General features: G+C 40.9%; 1 protein-coding gene and 1 long non-coding RNA gene across 3 annotated transcripts in view; one reads left to right on the plus strand and one right to left on the minus strand.

Annotated features, from left to right (window-relative positions):
* The window catches only part of LOC146855532 (uncharacterized), a 552,836-nt gene that overhangs the window by 240,490 nt on the left and 295,329 nt on the right, over nucleotides 1–17,017 (plus strand). The window lies entirely within an intron of this gene.
* The window catches only part of SLC38A1 (solute carrier family 38 member 1), a 408,924-nt gene continuing 395,097 nt past the window's right edge, over nucleotides 3,191–17,017 (minus strand). Inside the window, exons 14-16 of the mRNA XM_085653365.1 lie at nucleotides 13,375–13,516; nucleotides 13,182–13,279; nucleotides 3,191–12,166 (exon numbers count right to left, since the gene is read on the minus strand). Coding sequence (XP_085509491.1) covers nucleotides 12,068–12,166; nucleotides 13,182–13,279; nucleotides 13,375–13,516 — 339 coding nt within the window. The 3' untranslated portion in view covers nucleotides 3,191–12,067. The remainder of the gene's footprint in view (nucleotides 12,167–13,181; nucleotides 13,280–13,374; nucleotides 13,517–17,017) is intronic.

Genomic DNA, 17,017 nt, shown 5'->3' on the forward strand with positions numbered 1-17,017 from the left:
GCCTTCGAACCGCCATAGGACCGCTGCAACCGCCAGGGATGCGCAATCTCTGGTGGTGGCCCGGTGGTCAGAGCCTTGAAATATTCTGGCGGTGCCCCTCCAGCTCTACCAAGCACATTACTAGTTTCTTCACCGCCACACTTTTCATGGTGGTGAGCCCACCATAAAAAAGTGTGGCAGTGAAGAAACAAAAGGGGCCCTATAGTGACCCCTGTTGACCGCTGTTACCTCAAGGGCTGGGGATGCATGCATGGGGCACATGGTGCATCCTCTGTCTGCATGCACCCCCTGTTCCAGCACAGCATGGACTTTGCAGGCCATGCCATTCCATGCTGGAATGTGCTGTGTCTGTCCCCAGCGTTGCCTTTCTAAGGCTCTCCTATGAGCCTTTGAAAGACAGCACCGTGGGCCAGCCACGGCAGGGCCGCCTGCCTGGATAACAACTTGTAATCCGGTGGGTGGTCGGCGGTGGAGTTTGGCGTTTGGGCATGGGGCAGTGGTTATTTCACCTCCTCCCACACCGCCAAACTCATAATCAGGCCCTTAATCCCAAGTCCTAAATAAAGGTTTAAAAATTGACATGAGGGGGCAGGGTAGGAATACCCTGGCCCCCTAGGTGTGGTGGTGGAGTCCCAAAGGGACTCGCCTGGGGCTAAAAACTTTTTTTTTTTAAAGTTTGCTGCACATTCACAGAGGATCCTCAAATCCGTAGCAAACTTAAAAATAAAAGAAAAGAAAGAAGCGCGGTCTCCGGCTTAACCCCCGTTGTGGGCCAGGGCCCAGGGGTACCCCCTCCCCAGGGTGTGAAGTATTTGTTTAAGGGGGAGGGGCACACAGCCCTGTCCCCCAGCCTCTAAATGCCCCGGGGTCCCCATTTTCCAGGCTCGCTAAACTAATTAAAAGGTACGCTGCCCCCCTCCCATAGCCATTAATGGCCCTAGGAACCCCATCCACATGGGCGGATAGCTTGATAGATCCCAGGGAGCCTACACTCGGTACACAGTGATTTCCCCACCTGCACCGGAGCGGGCAGGGAAACCTGTGTTTGCTACCGCTTGGCAGGAGCATTTTCAAAACTCCTGCCATGCGGGAGCAAGCTCAAAGTCTGCTCCCAGCCGTTGGAGCTTTGAAAATGCTCCCACCAGCTGGCAACAGTCTATTTTCCTGCCCGTTCGGATGGTAAACAGATCAAAACATTGCTCCCACCCAGAGGGAACAGCATATGTAGCTGTTTCCAGTGGGTTGTAGCATTTCTGGCTCCCGCTGCATACGGGGAGCCCGGCCGGGGCCGCAGTGTCCTTGGTGCTTCCTCTGTGGCCTCCAACGAGTGCATGGTGGGTGCCCTGGGTAGGTACCAGGGCATCCACCTTTAAGTAATGCTGGCCGGGGCACAGGGGTCCCAGGCCTATAACGGCTCAGGGAGGAGGGCCATGCAGCCCCTCCCTCCTTTATTTTAAGTAGTGGCCCTGGGGGATGGGGTCCCCAGGGCCTAGTAAGGCTCAGGGAGAGGGCCACACGACCTCCTCCCCTTAAATAAAATAAAGGCCCTGGGAATAGGGTTGCCAGGGTCTAAAAAATATCAGGTGAGGGGGCCACATGCCTCTCATCCCATTTAAAATAAATACAATAAATTAAAAAAAATAATGCCCTTGGGGATGGGGTCTCCAGGGCCTAATGAGGCTCGGGGAGAGGAACCATGCCACCCCCTCCCCTATATTTTAAGTAGTGGCCCTGGGGGATGGGTCCCCAGGGCCATAATAGGCTTGGGAAGAGGGCCAACCCATTCCACCTCCTCTTTAAAAAAAATGGCCCTGGGCGATGGGGTCCCCAGGGCTAGGCCTTGTAGATAACCTTCTGTCGTGCATGGTGTTTACACCAGGCATTGTGGTAGTCTAGTTTTGCAGACATCAAATATTAGATGATGGTTCTCGTATCAATTTCTGTTATTAAGTGGCTCAAGTGCCTTAACCTTCTCAAAAGGAACCTGTATGACAATACCTTTACTTCAATTTTCAATTCATGATTCAATTCAGACACAAATTTGCAGAGGGATCAACCTTAACCCCCACATTCATGTACTACTTGCATTTCAAACTATTATTACATAGGTTTTTAATGTTTTTGCACTGCAAGTTAAATATTAGCAAAATCCGACCAGAGCCTGTATTAAATATTTCTGTTAATGAGAAGCATGTTATTGTTCCTTTAGTGCAGCATAATGTTCAAGATGTGGGTCATAAAAATATAAGCTGGTTAGTATTATCGCCTTAAAGTTCCAGCTACAGATGACTAACAAAGATATTGAAGCTGTCTTTTAAGAACTTTTATACCTTAACCTTAGAGTGCATGTGCACAATCAAAGATTCCACCAAAAGTGTTGAACATTCAGTCACACCTCATTGCATTTTGGCCATTTGTGTTACAAGATTGTCCTGAAGGATTCCAAGCTGTGTGTTATGCTTGAAGGACCTGAACCATTGCAACGAGGAGTCCATCATCCTGGAATAAGGTTTAAAGACAAACCCGTGAGTAAGGACTATACAATGAGGGTTGAAAGAATGGACTCCTGGAAATGTAGATTAATTATAACTTTTTGGCAGTATATAGAATGCAACTATCCTTCTCAATTCTTGAGGCCTGATTATGTGTGGTCCATGTTGGTAGTGATAATTACCACACTTGATAAAATCCAATCCTGAGGTGTTTGGTATTTATAGAGTGCTATAATTACCTCCCCTTCTCACTTTTGGGGGAATAATATACAGATTTTGGTGCTGATGCACCAAAATCCACAGGTTTATTGAGGACCAGCTGCAATAAATATCCTCCCACTTATAATAGCAATCCCTGCTTAAACAGGTGTTTGCACATGGTTCGCAATGTAACAGGCATTTGCAATCAGGCACTTCTGTTTGACAATTCTAATATACATTTGACCTTTAACGGCTATAAATGTGTAGTGGTAGTTCTCATTTCTCTTTCTGATTGGATGAAATATCACAAAAATGGCTTTGCTGCTTTGCTTGGTAATAAAAATAAAGGTTGAAAAAGAATACAATACGTAAATGTAAATAAACATTACACTATATCATTTGTGAGAGGATTAATGAATTGTATTGTTATAAAAAAAAATGCATGGCATAATGTAGCATAAAGGATAAACGACTTTCTATTTTGCCAAACAAAAAAGTATATATCAGTTATTTTATTAAGAAGAGCGGAAAGTATTCTGGAATTTGACAGAAGCAAACTTATTATTCACAATGATACTAATGAAAAACACAAGTGGTCGAACGAGTATACATCAATAAAACCAGAATTTGGATTAAAACAGGTGAGCTCTAAAATACAGTAAGACTTTACAAAACAGGTTTAAGTGAACAACTTTAACTTCAAGTTTTTGGGGAAAACATAAATTTCAGACATAAGGTTTTGTTGAAGGTAACAGTGAAAAACAAAACAAACAACGCATGTAAACATTGTAATGTACAGTTAATGCTCATTAAAGCACTTTATCATATCTACCCCTGTAAATTTGTGCTCATTTTGTCGGTATATTATACAACCATGTTTTCTTCAGCCAAGAAAGAACATTTGAAAAGGTAAACACATAAGCTTTTTCAGACCCGTTTGACAACCTGAAATGTACAGAAATACTGTGCAATTATATTGTACTTGTGTTTATAAAGCCAGAATATTGCATGAATATTCTTGGTCCATTTCTATGCACATGTCTACAGTTTCATGTATCCACTGTGGAGATACTTCCAAATTTTGCCACAGATGTAAAAATATCTTCTACATAAATTATTATAGAAAGCTGATAACATCTACGCTAAAACTACACAGTTCTTGAATAATTTCAAGGCATTACAATGTGACCTAAATTATTACAGTTTTAGACGGGAAGGGGAGTAACCCAATATTTTAGAGCGGACTTACATATTTTACAACTACATTGTTTATATTTGTAGATGCTTTCCAACACAGAGATACAAATATATATGTTATGAACGTGTACATACATATGCATTACTACCACTTAATCTTTTTTATCAGGGAAAACAACTGCAAAAATATACAGCCAGCTATATATTTACAATATATTTACACAAAACATATTTCACACAATGCATGACAGCTGCATAGATTTCATATCAGAATATAAAAAGCTAAGTGACACTACATATATTATACTGAGTACAATTATGTTCCTTTCCATATATGCCTCATTATCTTCTAGTTTACCGTACTTATTTTGATAGTTTGTGTAATTTTCTATAGCATTTTATGGATAAAAACAACCCCATCAAGCACAAGTGATTTTGCATTATTACAAAATTGGTAACGTTTTCTGCAAGTTGTTTGCAGCATTGGACTGAGTACACAGAAATACATGGGCAGGGTCACAAAACATCCCACTTCATTTGTTGTACAGCTATAAGAACTTTGCCTCAAGCAATCTGCATGGTTCTCTAGACCACAATTGTGAAAAGAAATAATTTAGGGGAAGACCTATCTCGAGACCTACAACAATGGGACAAAACCAGCATTATGAATACAGTGATGTCCCATCTAGGAATGTAAACATATATAGTTTGAAGTGAAGGATATAACAGCAAGAGCCAAAAAGATGTCCATTATAAACAGCCAAGATATTTTTGTACTGGTCTCTGCTTTCTATTTATAGAGTACCTCTACTTCAACTATCCAAACATTTTTGCTCCCAATATTTGTACCTTGGCAAAAATCCCAATATTGTTTCATGTTCATGCTGTAACAAACACGTATTTACCCAAATATTCAAGGTATTTGTTATTTACAGTTCTAAATTGTACTCAAAGACCCAAGACAATTGAAGGGAAGACAGTTCCTTGAAACATTGTTCGGTGTGGAAGCCGATGCTCACATGACTGTAAGTAGATTTAAGAACAGGAAGTAAGAGTTGGGCAGGATTGCTTCTGGGTAGGACGATGCAGCACTAGTATAAAAAAATCAAATTGTAAGAAAATGCCAGAAATTTACAGAAAAGCTTTCATGAAGGGGAAATAAGGGGAAAATTAGAAACAATATAGATGTTTCAATATGGAGTTTATAACTGAGTGATGGAATGGTTAGGGAGTTGTAGTCCTCTGCTATTTGTTGCCAGTTCCAATTTTTGTCTTTTGATGTAGTGTGAAGATATATGATACTGGACACAAATATTAAAAAATAAATTGGCAAAGACAATTATGAATGAAAGACTGATTGTCTGTACCATTGCTAGTTTTTCGAAGTAGCCATCTGTTTGAGGTTGAAACAGAAGAACTCTCGACTTCTGAAACAATCAAAAGTGAGTTAAAAATGAGGCTATTTATCCACGTGGTGGAGATGTGCTGAAGATCCTTAGTTGTATCTACTGAGATTGAATCTAACACCAGTTTAGCCAAGGTCTATTGACAGCTCGAAGTTTGGGTGTTGGATTAAATCGTAGCAAGTAAGAACAGTTTTTGTAGTGGAAAACCATACACGGGACAGAAATCAATAAAGAATAATTACTTAAGTCACTAGAGATAAACCTTCATGACTGCACATGCTTTTCTTACTCACTCTCCCTAATATTGTCAGGAGCCTGGAACCTGGTTTTCCTTCACGTTTAATGGAGTGCACTACCTCCTTTTTATGAGCACTGGCAAAAGTAAAATGCCGCAATCAAGGCTTTTAGGGATCCTCTCCACCATATAGGCAGAAATCTTAGGATACATTAACGGTATTTCCATCTAATGTACAGATGGCTGAAAAAGAAACTGGCATTTCCTGAAAAGTATACACAGAGACATTTTCTTTTGAGAAAATGTTGTTTCAGTTTCCAGATGAGATTACAAAATAGCAGAGTGGCTTACAATTATTAACAAAAGAAGACCTTGATGGCAGCAGAGCAACTTTCAGAATTTTGCTTGTAAGCTTGCGAGAATTTTCCATACTTTTGTTTTTTAGAAATCCATACATTGCATACATAAATGTTAAGTTAAACGTTTAAGGTATATTATTACACACTTAAAGTACTTTACCTGGATCAGTGATGTAGTGGTACTATATGCAAAACAATTTATTAGGAAAAGTTTATTAAAAAATGTAAATGTAGCCATAAGAGTTGATCCAACAATTAGAACTCTGGTGTTAATTCCAATTATGAATGGTTTGTACTGCATTCAGTGGCTGGGATACTTGTTTTGGATATCTAATAAACCACAGTGGAGGAAATTCCAGTTGATTCCATTTGCATGTGTAAATTGGTTTCTGGTGTCTAATTATAACTATTTTTTTAGTTACTAGTTTTACTGGACCAGTAAAAATGTCCTTTTTTCCCATTGGATATTCGATTTGCTGCAAGCTGTTCCAGCGGATGGCCACCTGGAAATTCTACCTGGGTAGAATAGAACAGCCTCTAACTCATTCCCAATCAATCTCTTAATAACCAGGTTGTATCTTACTTGACAATGTTTTTTGTTTTCTTTTTCATATTTAAAAAAAGGCTCTTCTGAATAGGCCAGAGACTCCCTTTCATAGAACATCCTCTCATCTAGGATATCTTGCATATCTATCCTCTTTTGTAGTTTGCTGCGTGTTGTTCTAGAAGGGCAACACAAACACTACAAGCCCCAGAAGGCAAAGAGAAAATCATAAGTAGATGGAGTACTTATTTGTGCTATAACCCAACTTGCAATCTATGTTGCGAAACCAGGGAGCATTATGTTCTTTCTGTCAAATAATATGTGAGTTATTTGAAGGATATTAATGGTGAGAGGGGAAATATCTCAAACAAAGTTCACAAGTACAGAGGGGTGTTAGGGGTGGCCTAGCAGAACAGGCGTGTGCTGCTGCAAGCAAGAGTCCTGCTATGGTACGAATACAAGTCTGCAGCTTTTGTGCATGGTGAAGAGTAACAATACTGCACCAAGAAAAGTAAAGCTTTCCATAAAAACAATACAAAATAGCAACAGATACTGTGCACTTTGATCTCTCTGTTCACAATTCGAAACAATCAAAACATTAAAAGTACAACTGTCACACGTGGGCCAGTGGAAACGGCACCAGCCTTGATTTTTCCCACCTACCTCAAAACAAATTGAGAATGAACTATAAATAGATTTTCTTTAACGTTCAATGTTACAAACAGAAAAAATGTGCTTCGTTGGTTTCAAATAAATACATTTGAATAAATTAAAATGCATTGATATATACCATCTACACAGTCACAGCATATTCAACGATTTTCATACACCGTTAATCTTTGATCAACTATTTGAAATCACTGGGTTTTTGGGTAAGCAATCCCAAGCAGGCACAGCATACTAACAGAGTTTGCCCCAAAGCCCTCATTTCCGTACTTTCCACAGTTCTGGAGATTGCACATGTATAATAATATGGTGCACGCGGGTCTCCAATCAGTCACAGTTAGCATGATGCTTTTGAAATAGTACCACCTGGGTTTACATAAAAGAACACATTCTGCACATTGTGGCCATTAGACTGATGGCACAGAGTGTTGCCTTTCCTTGTCTACTTTCAGTATTTGTACATTTAGTGCCGGTGATATTTGGAATCTTGTCCGTCATGTGCTGTTTCTGCAGACTTGAGCACCAGTCTGTCCTCCTCTGTTACCCTACTCTCTGCTTGTCTTACTAAGTTATGCATCAGACTGATCTGTTTGTTGACCAACCAGGAACAAGATGGCTGCATTCCTTCATTTAAACATGAGGTCTATTGTACCTTTTGAATCTGGCTTTTTTGCTATTGCTCTAGGTAATGTTATGTGTGTCTAACATTAATAAATTACTTTGAGAGTATAGTATTTCCAACTTTTGAACCATTTACTGGTATATTTACTGTGTAATCCCTTTCTACCCCAGCCATATAGTTCCTAAAACACTAATAACTCTCTGTGATAAGCTGTGTCTAAATTAGCAATGTAATTGAATCTTCTCTTGTTATATACACACATTATTTAACATTGTGTTCTTCAGAACATGAATGCTTGTATTCCACTTTTTAAAACCAGGCACCCATTCATCCCCAGGTGAATATTCCAGTCCCATAATGTTACAGCGCACTCATGCTTTTGATTGGAGTGAGCAATAGCAGAGTCTAGGTAAAGACGAGCAGGAGCGTTTTGGCTTTTTTTGACTTTCGTACCAGAGGGCTTTGTTCAATGGGCTGCCTACAGAGTATTGAATTCTCTTCCATGTGCTGATATATTCCCCCTTTCTAGCAACTTGTTGATTTACCAGACCAAACTCGAGTCTGATCTGAGCCGGAGAGGTGTCAGGAGAAGGAGGAAAGAGGAGTCTGTAAGCTTGTGTGATGATTGAATTCAGGGTCATTGCGCTTCTGCCTCTTAGAGCTTCACTTCTATTAGACAGGCTTATGCAGTTTTGCTGCTGCTACCTTTAAACAGGTATAAAGCTTCGGCCATCCAAGGGTCTCTGTAATGTTTGATCTGGCAGGGTTAGATCCCTACCCCTCCGTTGCAGCTCCTGTCTATGGTGATGAAAGGATTCTTTATCATGGGATAAGAATTTTAGGGGCAGATTTATGAGCCCCTTGCGCCTCATTTACGCAGCCGTTGTGTCACTTTTGTGACGCAGCGGCGGCCCAAATCCTGCGCCATGCTGCGGGGTATTTACAACGTGAGGCATCTGGCAGATGCGTCACGTTGTAAAGCCCTGCGCCACATGTAGGCGTTTTGGAGCGGGGGGGGGGGGGGGGCGTTCCGGCGCAGGAACGCCTCAGAAAAGTGGCTGAGTGAAATCTACAAGATTTCACTCAGTCACTTTTAAGGCCATGCTGCGTCAAAACCCAGCGCCTGCTTGAAGCAGGCGTAAGGCTTGATGCAGCATGTAAGGGATAGGGCACCCCCGAGCCTTGCTGGAGCTGCGTCGCGCTTGCGACGCAACTCCAGCAATGCGCCGCCTTTCCCACAGGAGATGCGTCACGCATCTGCCCATCCGAGTGCCACGGTGCGCCGCACTGTAAATGCGGCGCGTCAATGGTGGCGCACGGGTGGGCAGATGCGTCGCAACTCTTCTTAATCAGCAGAGATGCGCCAGACGTCATAAATCTGCCCCAAAGTATCTGTAGGTTTCCACCAATTTCAGCTGATGGCCTTGTGAATACCGTGGGTACTTGTTCTGTATCCTGCTACTCACAACCATGATGTTAGTTTTCTTTTGGTTTATTGTCATGCAGTTACTTGCTGAGTTTTTAGATAATTTGTTAATGAGGCATTGTTGGCCCACTTTCATTTCACTGAGAAGAATCACATCATCCGCATACAGAAGATTAGAAATGTGAAAGTCCCCTAGCCTTGAGGCGTGGACATTTACCTCATTAAGGGCCAGGGACGGGTCTGGCAGAAATAGATTGAACAAGTATGGCACCAACACGCAACCTGTTTATAGACCCTGAGAGGTATATATTTTCCTCAATTCTCACTCTTCTCCAGGTGCCTTTGTAAAGCATCTGTATTGCCTTTAAAAGACCCAGGGGTATGCTCCAAACTGACACTTTCTGCTAAAGGAGGTTATGTTGCACACGGCCAAATGCAGCCTTGAAGTCCACGAAACAGAGGTAACTCGCTTGATTGATTCATTTGTCCATTATTATAAAACCTGCCAGAATATTAGTTGTTGTTCCTCCTCCTTGTGTGAAGCTGGTTTGGTTTGGTGGGATGATGTTTTGTCTTTAAGCAAAGGGGATAGCTCTGCTAATAGAAGCCCTGCTAAGTGCTTTGCGTCAGTATCTAGGAGGGTAATAAGGCAATAATCTTCTGGTTGTTGACGGCCCCCCCACTTTGAAGATTGGGTTGATAATTGAGCCCTTCCATGAATCGTGGATAGTTTCTAGCTGCACAACGCAGTTAAAAACCGCAGTCAGTCTATTTGTAGAGAAAGTAGGGCTGCTTTTATACAATGCCTGCAGCATACCGTTTGGTCCAGGGGCTCTACCGCGTCTGCACTTCTGGATGGATTTGCATATTTGGTCTTCTGCGCAACTGACCGCATGCTCATCTAGAAGTGGATTCATCATTGGAATCATGCTAACTGGCATATTCTTAATAGTTGTGTTTCGTCTGAAGATTGATCAAAATACTTGAATAAAAACTGGGCCCATCTTGTTTCAGGGAGGTTTGAATTATTTATGGGGTGGGAGGAGGGAGCCGTCTGCTATTCTATGCCTGGCCTGGGAGCTCTCTTTTTGAGGGGTTACAATCCATCAGCTTAGTCACCTGATGTGCTAAGTTTTTTTTAATTTCAGAAAGACTACAGTGCACACTGTGCTCTCTGTGGCACCACTAAATGTTATATAGGGATTTAGAGGATACATCTCAAGAAACATTCAAACGTTGCACTACTCTAACACCATATTAAATGGTGTTCCCAGGATGCGATTTTAAGGTAAAATACTTGAACTGAATGTATTTTTTAATTAAATCAGAACAATAAATGCAATCAAAAGAAATTACAATATGTTTTTGTTTAAAAAAAACAAAAAACGATGTTTTTGTAATCTCAAAATAATCCTCCTTTACAGCTGCCAAATGGCCAAAAGCTTCAGTCAGCCCCTGACCTTCAGTAAAAATACTTTGCATTCTGAGACTTTTCTGATTTCTATTATTTAAGTATGGGCCCAAAAACTCCAGCACAAAATGTCCTGCTGCTTGAACAGCAAGACTGGCTAAAAGTTTCAGAAGTGGCATGGCATAATTTGACAGCTAAGCCTCCTGTTCTGCCAAATCTCATATTAAACATGTTTAAGGTATCATGAACCAAGATCAATGAGTCTAGTGGGTAGTTCGTTGATCGTGGATCATGTGGATCCTATTCTGGTTTCCCACTTGACCACACTCCCCACCTCATCGCTTGTGCTTCAGTTTCCTTCACTGTCTTAATTGAGAACATTTAAAAGCAGCCTGACTCCAAGATACTGATATGTTACCATGGAAGACACATCCGGCTGTAGGGTATGTCTGGAAAAGGGTGCTCTGTAATGTAACAAGTGGCGTGCATGGCTCTACAGCACTTTGCAACCTTTGCTACACAAATTAACTTGTTCATTGGCTTCGTGTATCCCAATTCTAAGGTCTTGGCCTGGTAATATGTATATTAATAACTTTTATCTCAGTACGGTAAATAGCAACAGGGGGTCATAGCAAATATATTTTGTTTGTAGAATACAGATAAAAACACATGAGTGACTCTTTAAACAGAGGCTAGATGAGTGAAATACTTAAAAGATGTTTGGGTACTGTTTCTTGAAATAGTGAGTTCTGGCGTGGTCACACGTGTTACGACTATTGGACATTGGCTTATGGAGAAATTCCATGTTAGACTAGAGCCCAATAATCTGTTAAAAATAAATGACAAATCATCCCCACAGGCCATGCCATTCGTGGGTATAACTTTAACCTCCAAAAGCCAAAAATAGCCAATGGTTTATTACCAGCAAGTCCAGCTGAATGTCTGCACTATTGTCAGTCCTAATCAGATCCCTCCTTGCCTATCAGCAGCTGTGCGTGCAAGAATCCCTCTCTTGTAGACAAAAGGTGTTCTGGTAGTGAAGTAACATTACTTAACACTAAGAGGTCTACCTCCACCATGATCTCCGATGACCTGGGGCGTGAACACACATGCAGCACCATCAGATCTTGTCAGTGAGAACACCAGGAGGCAGAGACTTTCTACAGAGCAGCTAACGAAGTGTCTTACTGAAGGCATCGCATATAATGCAACACCTCCCTTTCGATACATGAATCCTGAGACTCTAGTGGCTCAGGGGCAACACCGCTCAGGAAGCTACCACGGATCCTTTGCGCCACACTCTGTGGGGACACTTCTCTGATACATGAGCATTGAAACACCTGTTAGTAAACTGGGCCTGCTTTTTCCCCGAAGAGACAATCTCTATTCAATTTATTTAGTTCTTTTTGCTGTAGACTTGTAGAGGGCAGGACGGATATTTGAAAAGGGTAATGGAGATTTTGGTGAGCAGCCAAAGGGAATGTGTTCTGTTCCGTTTCCAGCGGACATCATTGGCCTTCTTTGTCCCCAGTGTTCACCCAATCATAGATGACGAGCGGAATGCTGACTAAGGAAAACAGCGCCCCCAACGCCAAGAAGGCGAACGCCTGCAACAAAACATAATGCATAGATTATTTGAAATTTAAAAAAAAATGATGCTATAAGTAGTCGCTCTGGTTCTAGCTGTATGCAGCATACAAAAGTTATAACAGTGTGAGGCTCTACTCTAATGCTCGAAAAATATAGGTCAAATAAAACATTTTAACAGCTACGAACAAACAATTTTCGGCTTGAAATCAATTCAATTTTTAGGTTTTTGCACAGGCAAGTTCTCTTCAGCTATTTTGAGCATATATTCTATTGTAGGCCCTCAAATCCCAAAAAAATATTATCGGAAATCAGCTGGAGAACGTAGTGTATTAATAGTAAGGGGGATTCTCCAGACTCAAGTTTAGTGTAGGGGCACAGTACGAGCATAGAATACCGTGCATTGTAAAAAATGTCGCATTCTAAAAAAAGATTAGGAAAAAACAAACTATTGGGTCACTGGTACACTTCAAATTCAATCAAGAATTGCGCCCAGGGTCTAAGGTCGGGCTGGAGCCTAAATCAAATGTAAGCAGCTTACTTTCAGTCAGAGATCATTCGTAACCTAAACCGGAGGTACTTCTCTCATTTCAGTTCAAAGGCCGGCCCAAAGCCAAGATCACATTTACCTACTTATGCCTTCAGTGTCAATGCAGTGGCTATGTCTTCAGTGGTTGTCTTGGGTGACTAAAACTGGGAGTCACCATAAACAGACTTACATTGAGGCTGAAAAATATAATCACCTGAAAATGGCCACGCGTGGGTGGGTGGATGACCGTTTATAAGGTGTTTAAGGCTCAATTGTGTGGTGAGACTTTCTCTCACTGCCCAGATTTAACCCATTGAGCTCTGGGTCTGCAGGATGATGTACATTTAGTAGCCTTGCCACCCCGCCATGCCCGTAAACTATCTAGCTTGCAGGGAAAAATTGCCAGCTAGACTTGCTCTCAAACTGGGTGTTGTAGCATGTGATATGATCATGCAATGAGAACTTCCTACCAAATAAGAGTTGAAAACGTGTTCTGATGAACCTACCCACAGCCTCTGCTTGTACTCGTCCTCGTCCCCTTGCGTGATTTTTAAGTAAAGAGATGCTGGCAGGATAAAGATCAGCATGTTTGCAGACGTCACACCTGAGAAACAGATAGATGGAGAAGTTTTAGAAACAAAGGGAATATACATGCAGCTCTTCAGCTCCTCTTACTCACTCACATAGCGCGTTCCTTACCGATGACACCAAAGATGTCCTTCATGGAGGGGATGAAAATGACCAAGAGGTTTATAACTGCTAAGAGGATTAATGTCACAGTGACATGTTGGCATATGTTTGGCTTTGATTTCCTGGCCAGCTCGAACAATGAAGACCGCACCTGGAGGGTACAAAGAAACAAATGTTCCCCATCACTATGCATGTTTCCGATGTCACTTCAGGCACAATAGCTAGAACCAAGCCCATCCGCTGCACACACGAACGCCTTGTGTCAGCGCCCAGTGTTGAGTGCACATCGTTCTTCTTCACGAGATTGTGCACAAAATTCCGAGTTCCTGTCTATGCCTGCCTAGATAATGATTTTCAAGTTATTGGTTAGGAGAAAGTACCTGGTAACCATTTTTGGGGGCTTTTAACCAAAATTTAATTAAAACACTTTATATAAAAAGGAAATGCAAGTTAAATTAGTGAATGGTAAATGGATTATTCTGGTAGGAAAATTAAGCTGGTTAGTTCAAACACACCTATTTATCCAAAAAGAAGCAGATTACCCAAGGAATGAAGCAGTTGCACAGGATATATTTTCATTCATTCATGGAAGCTTTATTGCGGCTATTACAGTCAAAAAAGCACATTAAAAAACATACATCATATCAAATTCATGATAAATATAGAATCTTAAAATAGATTAAAATATAAACATATTTGAATAAAATACCAATGCAATGGATAAAAACCATGAGACCATGAAAATCACTGAAAGCGGAAGATTAATTAAAGTGGCAAGTGCAAAGAGGGAGAAGGGTCAAGGTTACTTGTGGGCTGATCTAGTTTTAGCAGGTTCCTACGTGTTGACATACATGGAAAATAAGAATTTCGAGATTGCAACCACATGGACCGGGTCAGTGTCGGATTTTAAGATTCTAAAAAATTCACAATAGTTCCTGATGCCCAGATTTCTACAGAGCTGGATGATCCATTTCAGCCTAATCTGTTTATATGCCACACAGAAGAGCATAACATGGACTATTGTTTCTTCCTCCACGAGGCATCCAGGGCATAGGCGACGGGACACTCTGTGTATATATTTTCACATTTTTATTATCTTACTGGAGCCTCTGCTGACACATTTATGGGCTAGAAAATGTAATTAAAAAAGAAAAAAACGAAGTTCCCTCTTCTTTCGAATGGGAGTTTTCACTTTGTACAGAGGGAGGTAGAAGACAAGGCACACATGAATTTCCATTAACAAGGTACGATAAATGTGTTCCCTAAGGATTTCATTGCTCTGCAAATGGTGTTTATTTACATGTATTTAGGTTAGTATAGCTGGGCCGCAACTTGTATTTACCGAGCCTTTGCCTGTTTGCCTGACATCCATTTTAAAGTTGCTAAGAAAATGTAGATTTTAGAACTGCATGAATAAGTTCTCTACATGCATAGCTTTTCTCTTTAATGTTTTTGCTTTTCATAAAATAACTGAAATGGCATTCATTTCATATTGTTATTTTCTTAAACTGTATGTATTTGTTTGCTTGAGGAGTTATGGTGCAATATTCAAGGCTGTTGCAGCCCGAACCGCAACTGTATTTTCATTTATGTTAAAAGGGCTTTTTGTTTAGTTTGCCTTGGTGGTGCAATGCAACTTACCTATAAGGTAAAGGGAATTAATTTGTATTCATGATTTAGGCATTTCATAAAGTAACTTATTTTATGTCGCACAATTTCTGCAGTCCTAAGGGTTTGTATCTTTGTTAGCACAGCCCTATGATACCACTCACACCATGTCGAGTGTATTGTTTTTCACTTCCCTGAAACTATACAAATATGCTCTTTCTGGGAAGTATTCAGACTTTTGCTCACCAGGACTCCGCAACAGTTTTCTTATTTGATTTATCCTTAAAGACTTTCCTTTGCAAATGAGCAAACTCCATGTCAGTCTATTATCTAACTTTATAAATAGATTTCCCTGCCTTTCTTATTGAGCAGTCTTTATGTTGAACTGTTCTCTGATTTATATTAGACTCTCCCTTGACTTGCAAATTGAGTACACTTATGCTATTACATAACTGAATTATATTTGTTTGGCTAATTCCATTAAGTTATGACCTCTCACAAAGGGCTTCATTTTTATGTATTGTTGATGCTGCTTTGAAACTGACAAACTAATAGAAACAGAACAAAGGCTAGCCTTGCTCACTGTTTCTGAGTTGTACTGTCTGAAAATCAAGCCCTAATGCAGAATTAAATTATTTGCTTTGCAACTGCAGGCGCAAAAAAACAGGCGCTCACCGCTGCGCTGAGGTAGCAGAGCCAATCATGATACAGCCCCGGTTGGTTAACTCAATACCCCTGAAATTTGCATACAGACCCTAAATGTCTGTGTAATACCCCTGCCACTGCAAAAATCACTGAAATAAGTGAAGTATTCATTTTGTACTTAGGCGGAAAGTGATGATTTCTGCTTCCTATGCTCACCCCTCAGGTGCCTGCTTTTAACTCCCATTTGTCTGAGCATCGGCTTGCGTTAAGTCAGTAAACTGTTAAGTGTCACATGTCTCCCTTCTTGTAATCAAAAAAAGCATAGCCCGTGGATTGATCAATTGTGAAACAGCCTAATGTCGTCATACTCTGTTTTACACCTTTAGCCGGCCCTGGCGTCCAGCCACTGCCACTGCCACTTTGCATACAGTGACCTTTCAGGCACCTGCCCTCATAGAACAAGCAAATGTCCCAGCTCATTGGATTCTGTTGGTTAAAAAATTGTACCTGGATAAAAGTCCTCTTGATGGCATGGGGGGGGGGGGGGTAACTGGTGTAGAAGTTATTTTTGATTAGTATATGTGCTTATTAAAATGAGTCATTTGCATTTAAGACAAATTAACTAGGCCTCAACTAGGCCTCAACATCCTTTTAGAATAACATGGCTTTTGTTTCAGGGTGTTTTGTGTGTCTTTATATTTTCTCATTGACACCGCAGGCAGCAAAATGTGCACTGGTTATTTTGTATGCTATGTTGTTCTCGAAGAACTCCAGAGGAAGCCTTCGGATGCTTTCAAGGCTCTTCCTGCCTGCACCCGGTATGGAATTCATTTATGAATCTTGTCATTGTTCATGTAACAAGTTTGTTCTGACACCTCCAATGACTTCAGGTCAGAAGGGGCAAAGTATTATTCATAGTGCTAGGATTACATGATGTTTTATAGGGTTACATTTTGATGTGTTGCAATGTTGATACATTTGCTGACACCATTCTGACAGTGCATTTCCTATTACATTCCATGGTGAAATTTGCTACAAAACCCCTTGAATCTGGGGGGAGCCTGTTTGTTTTGGGGCTCTACTAAGAATGCGGTCCGTCTCTCTGTCAATTTACAGCACAATTTGGACTTACTCTATTTTTTTAGATTTTGCTTAATGCTGCATCTTTTTAATTTCTGTGAGCCTTCATGGAATTAATTTCTGTCTTTTGACTGATTCATTAAGCCTGACATATTGTACATTTCTGTATTGTACTTCAATACTTTGATAAGTCAATATTTTAATAAACCGTCATGGTTTTTCTAAATATCTGGTCTCAAACTCTCTTTTTGAGCCCACTTTTTTATATTCTTGAGGACAACACTGTGCCATCTGACCCCACGATGGGTGCTATGACAGT

Source organism: Triturus cristatus, chromosome 4_1, assembly GCF_964204655.1.
Source record: "Triturus cristatus chromosome 4_1, aTriCri1.1, whole genome shotgun sequence".
Classification (NCBI taxonomy): Eukaryota; Metazoa; Chordata; class Amphibia; order Caudata; family Salamandridae; genus Triturus; species Triturus cristatus.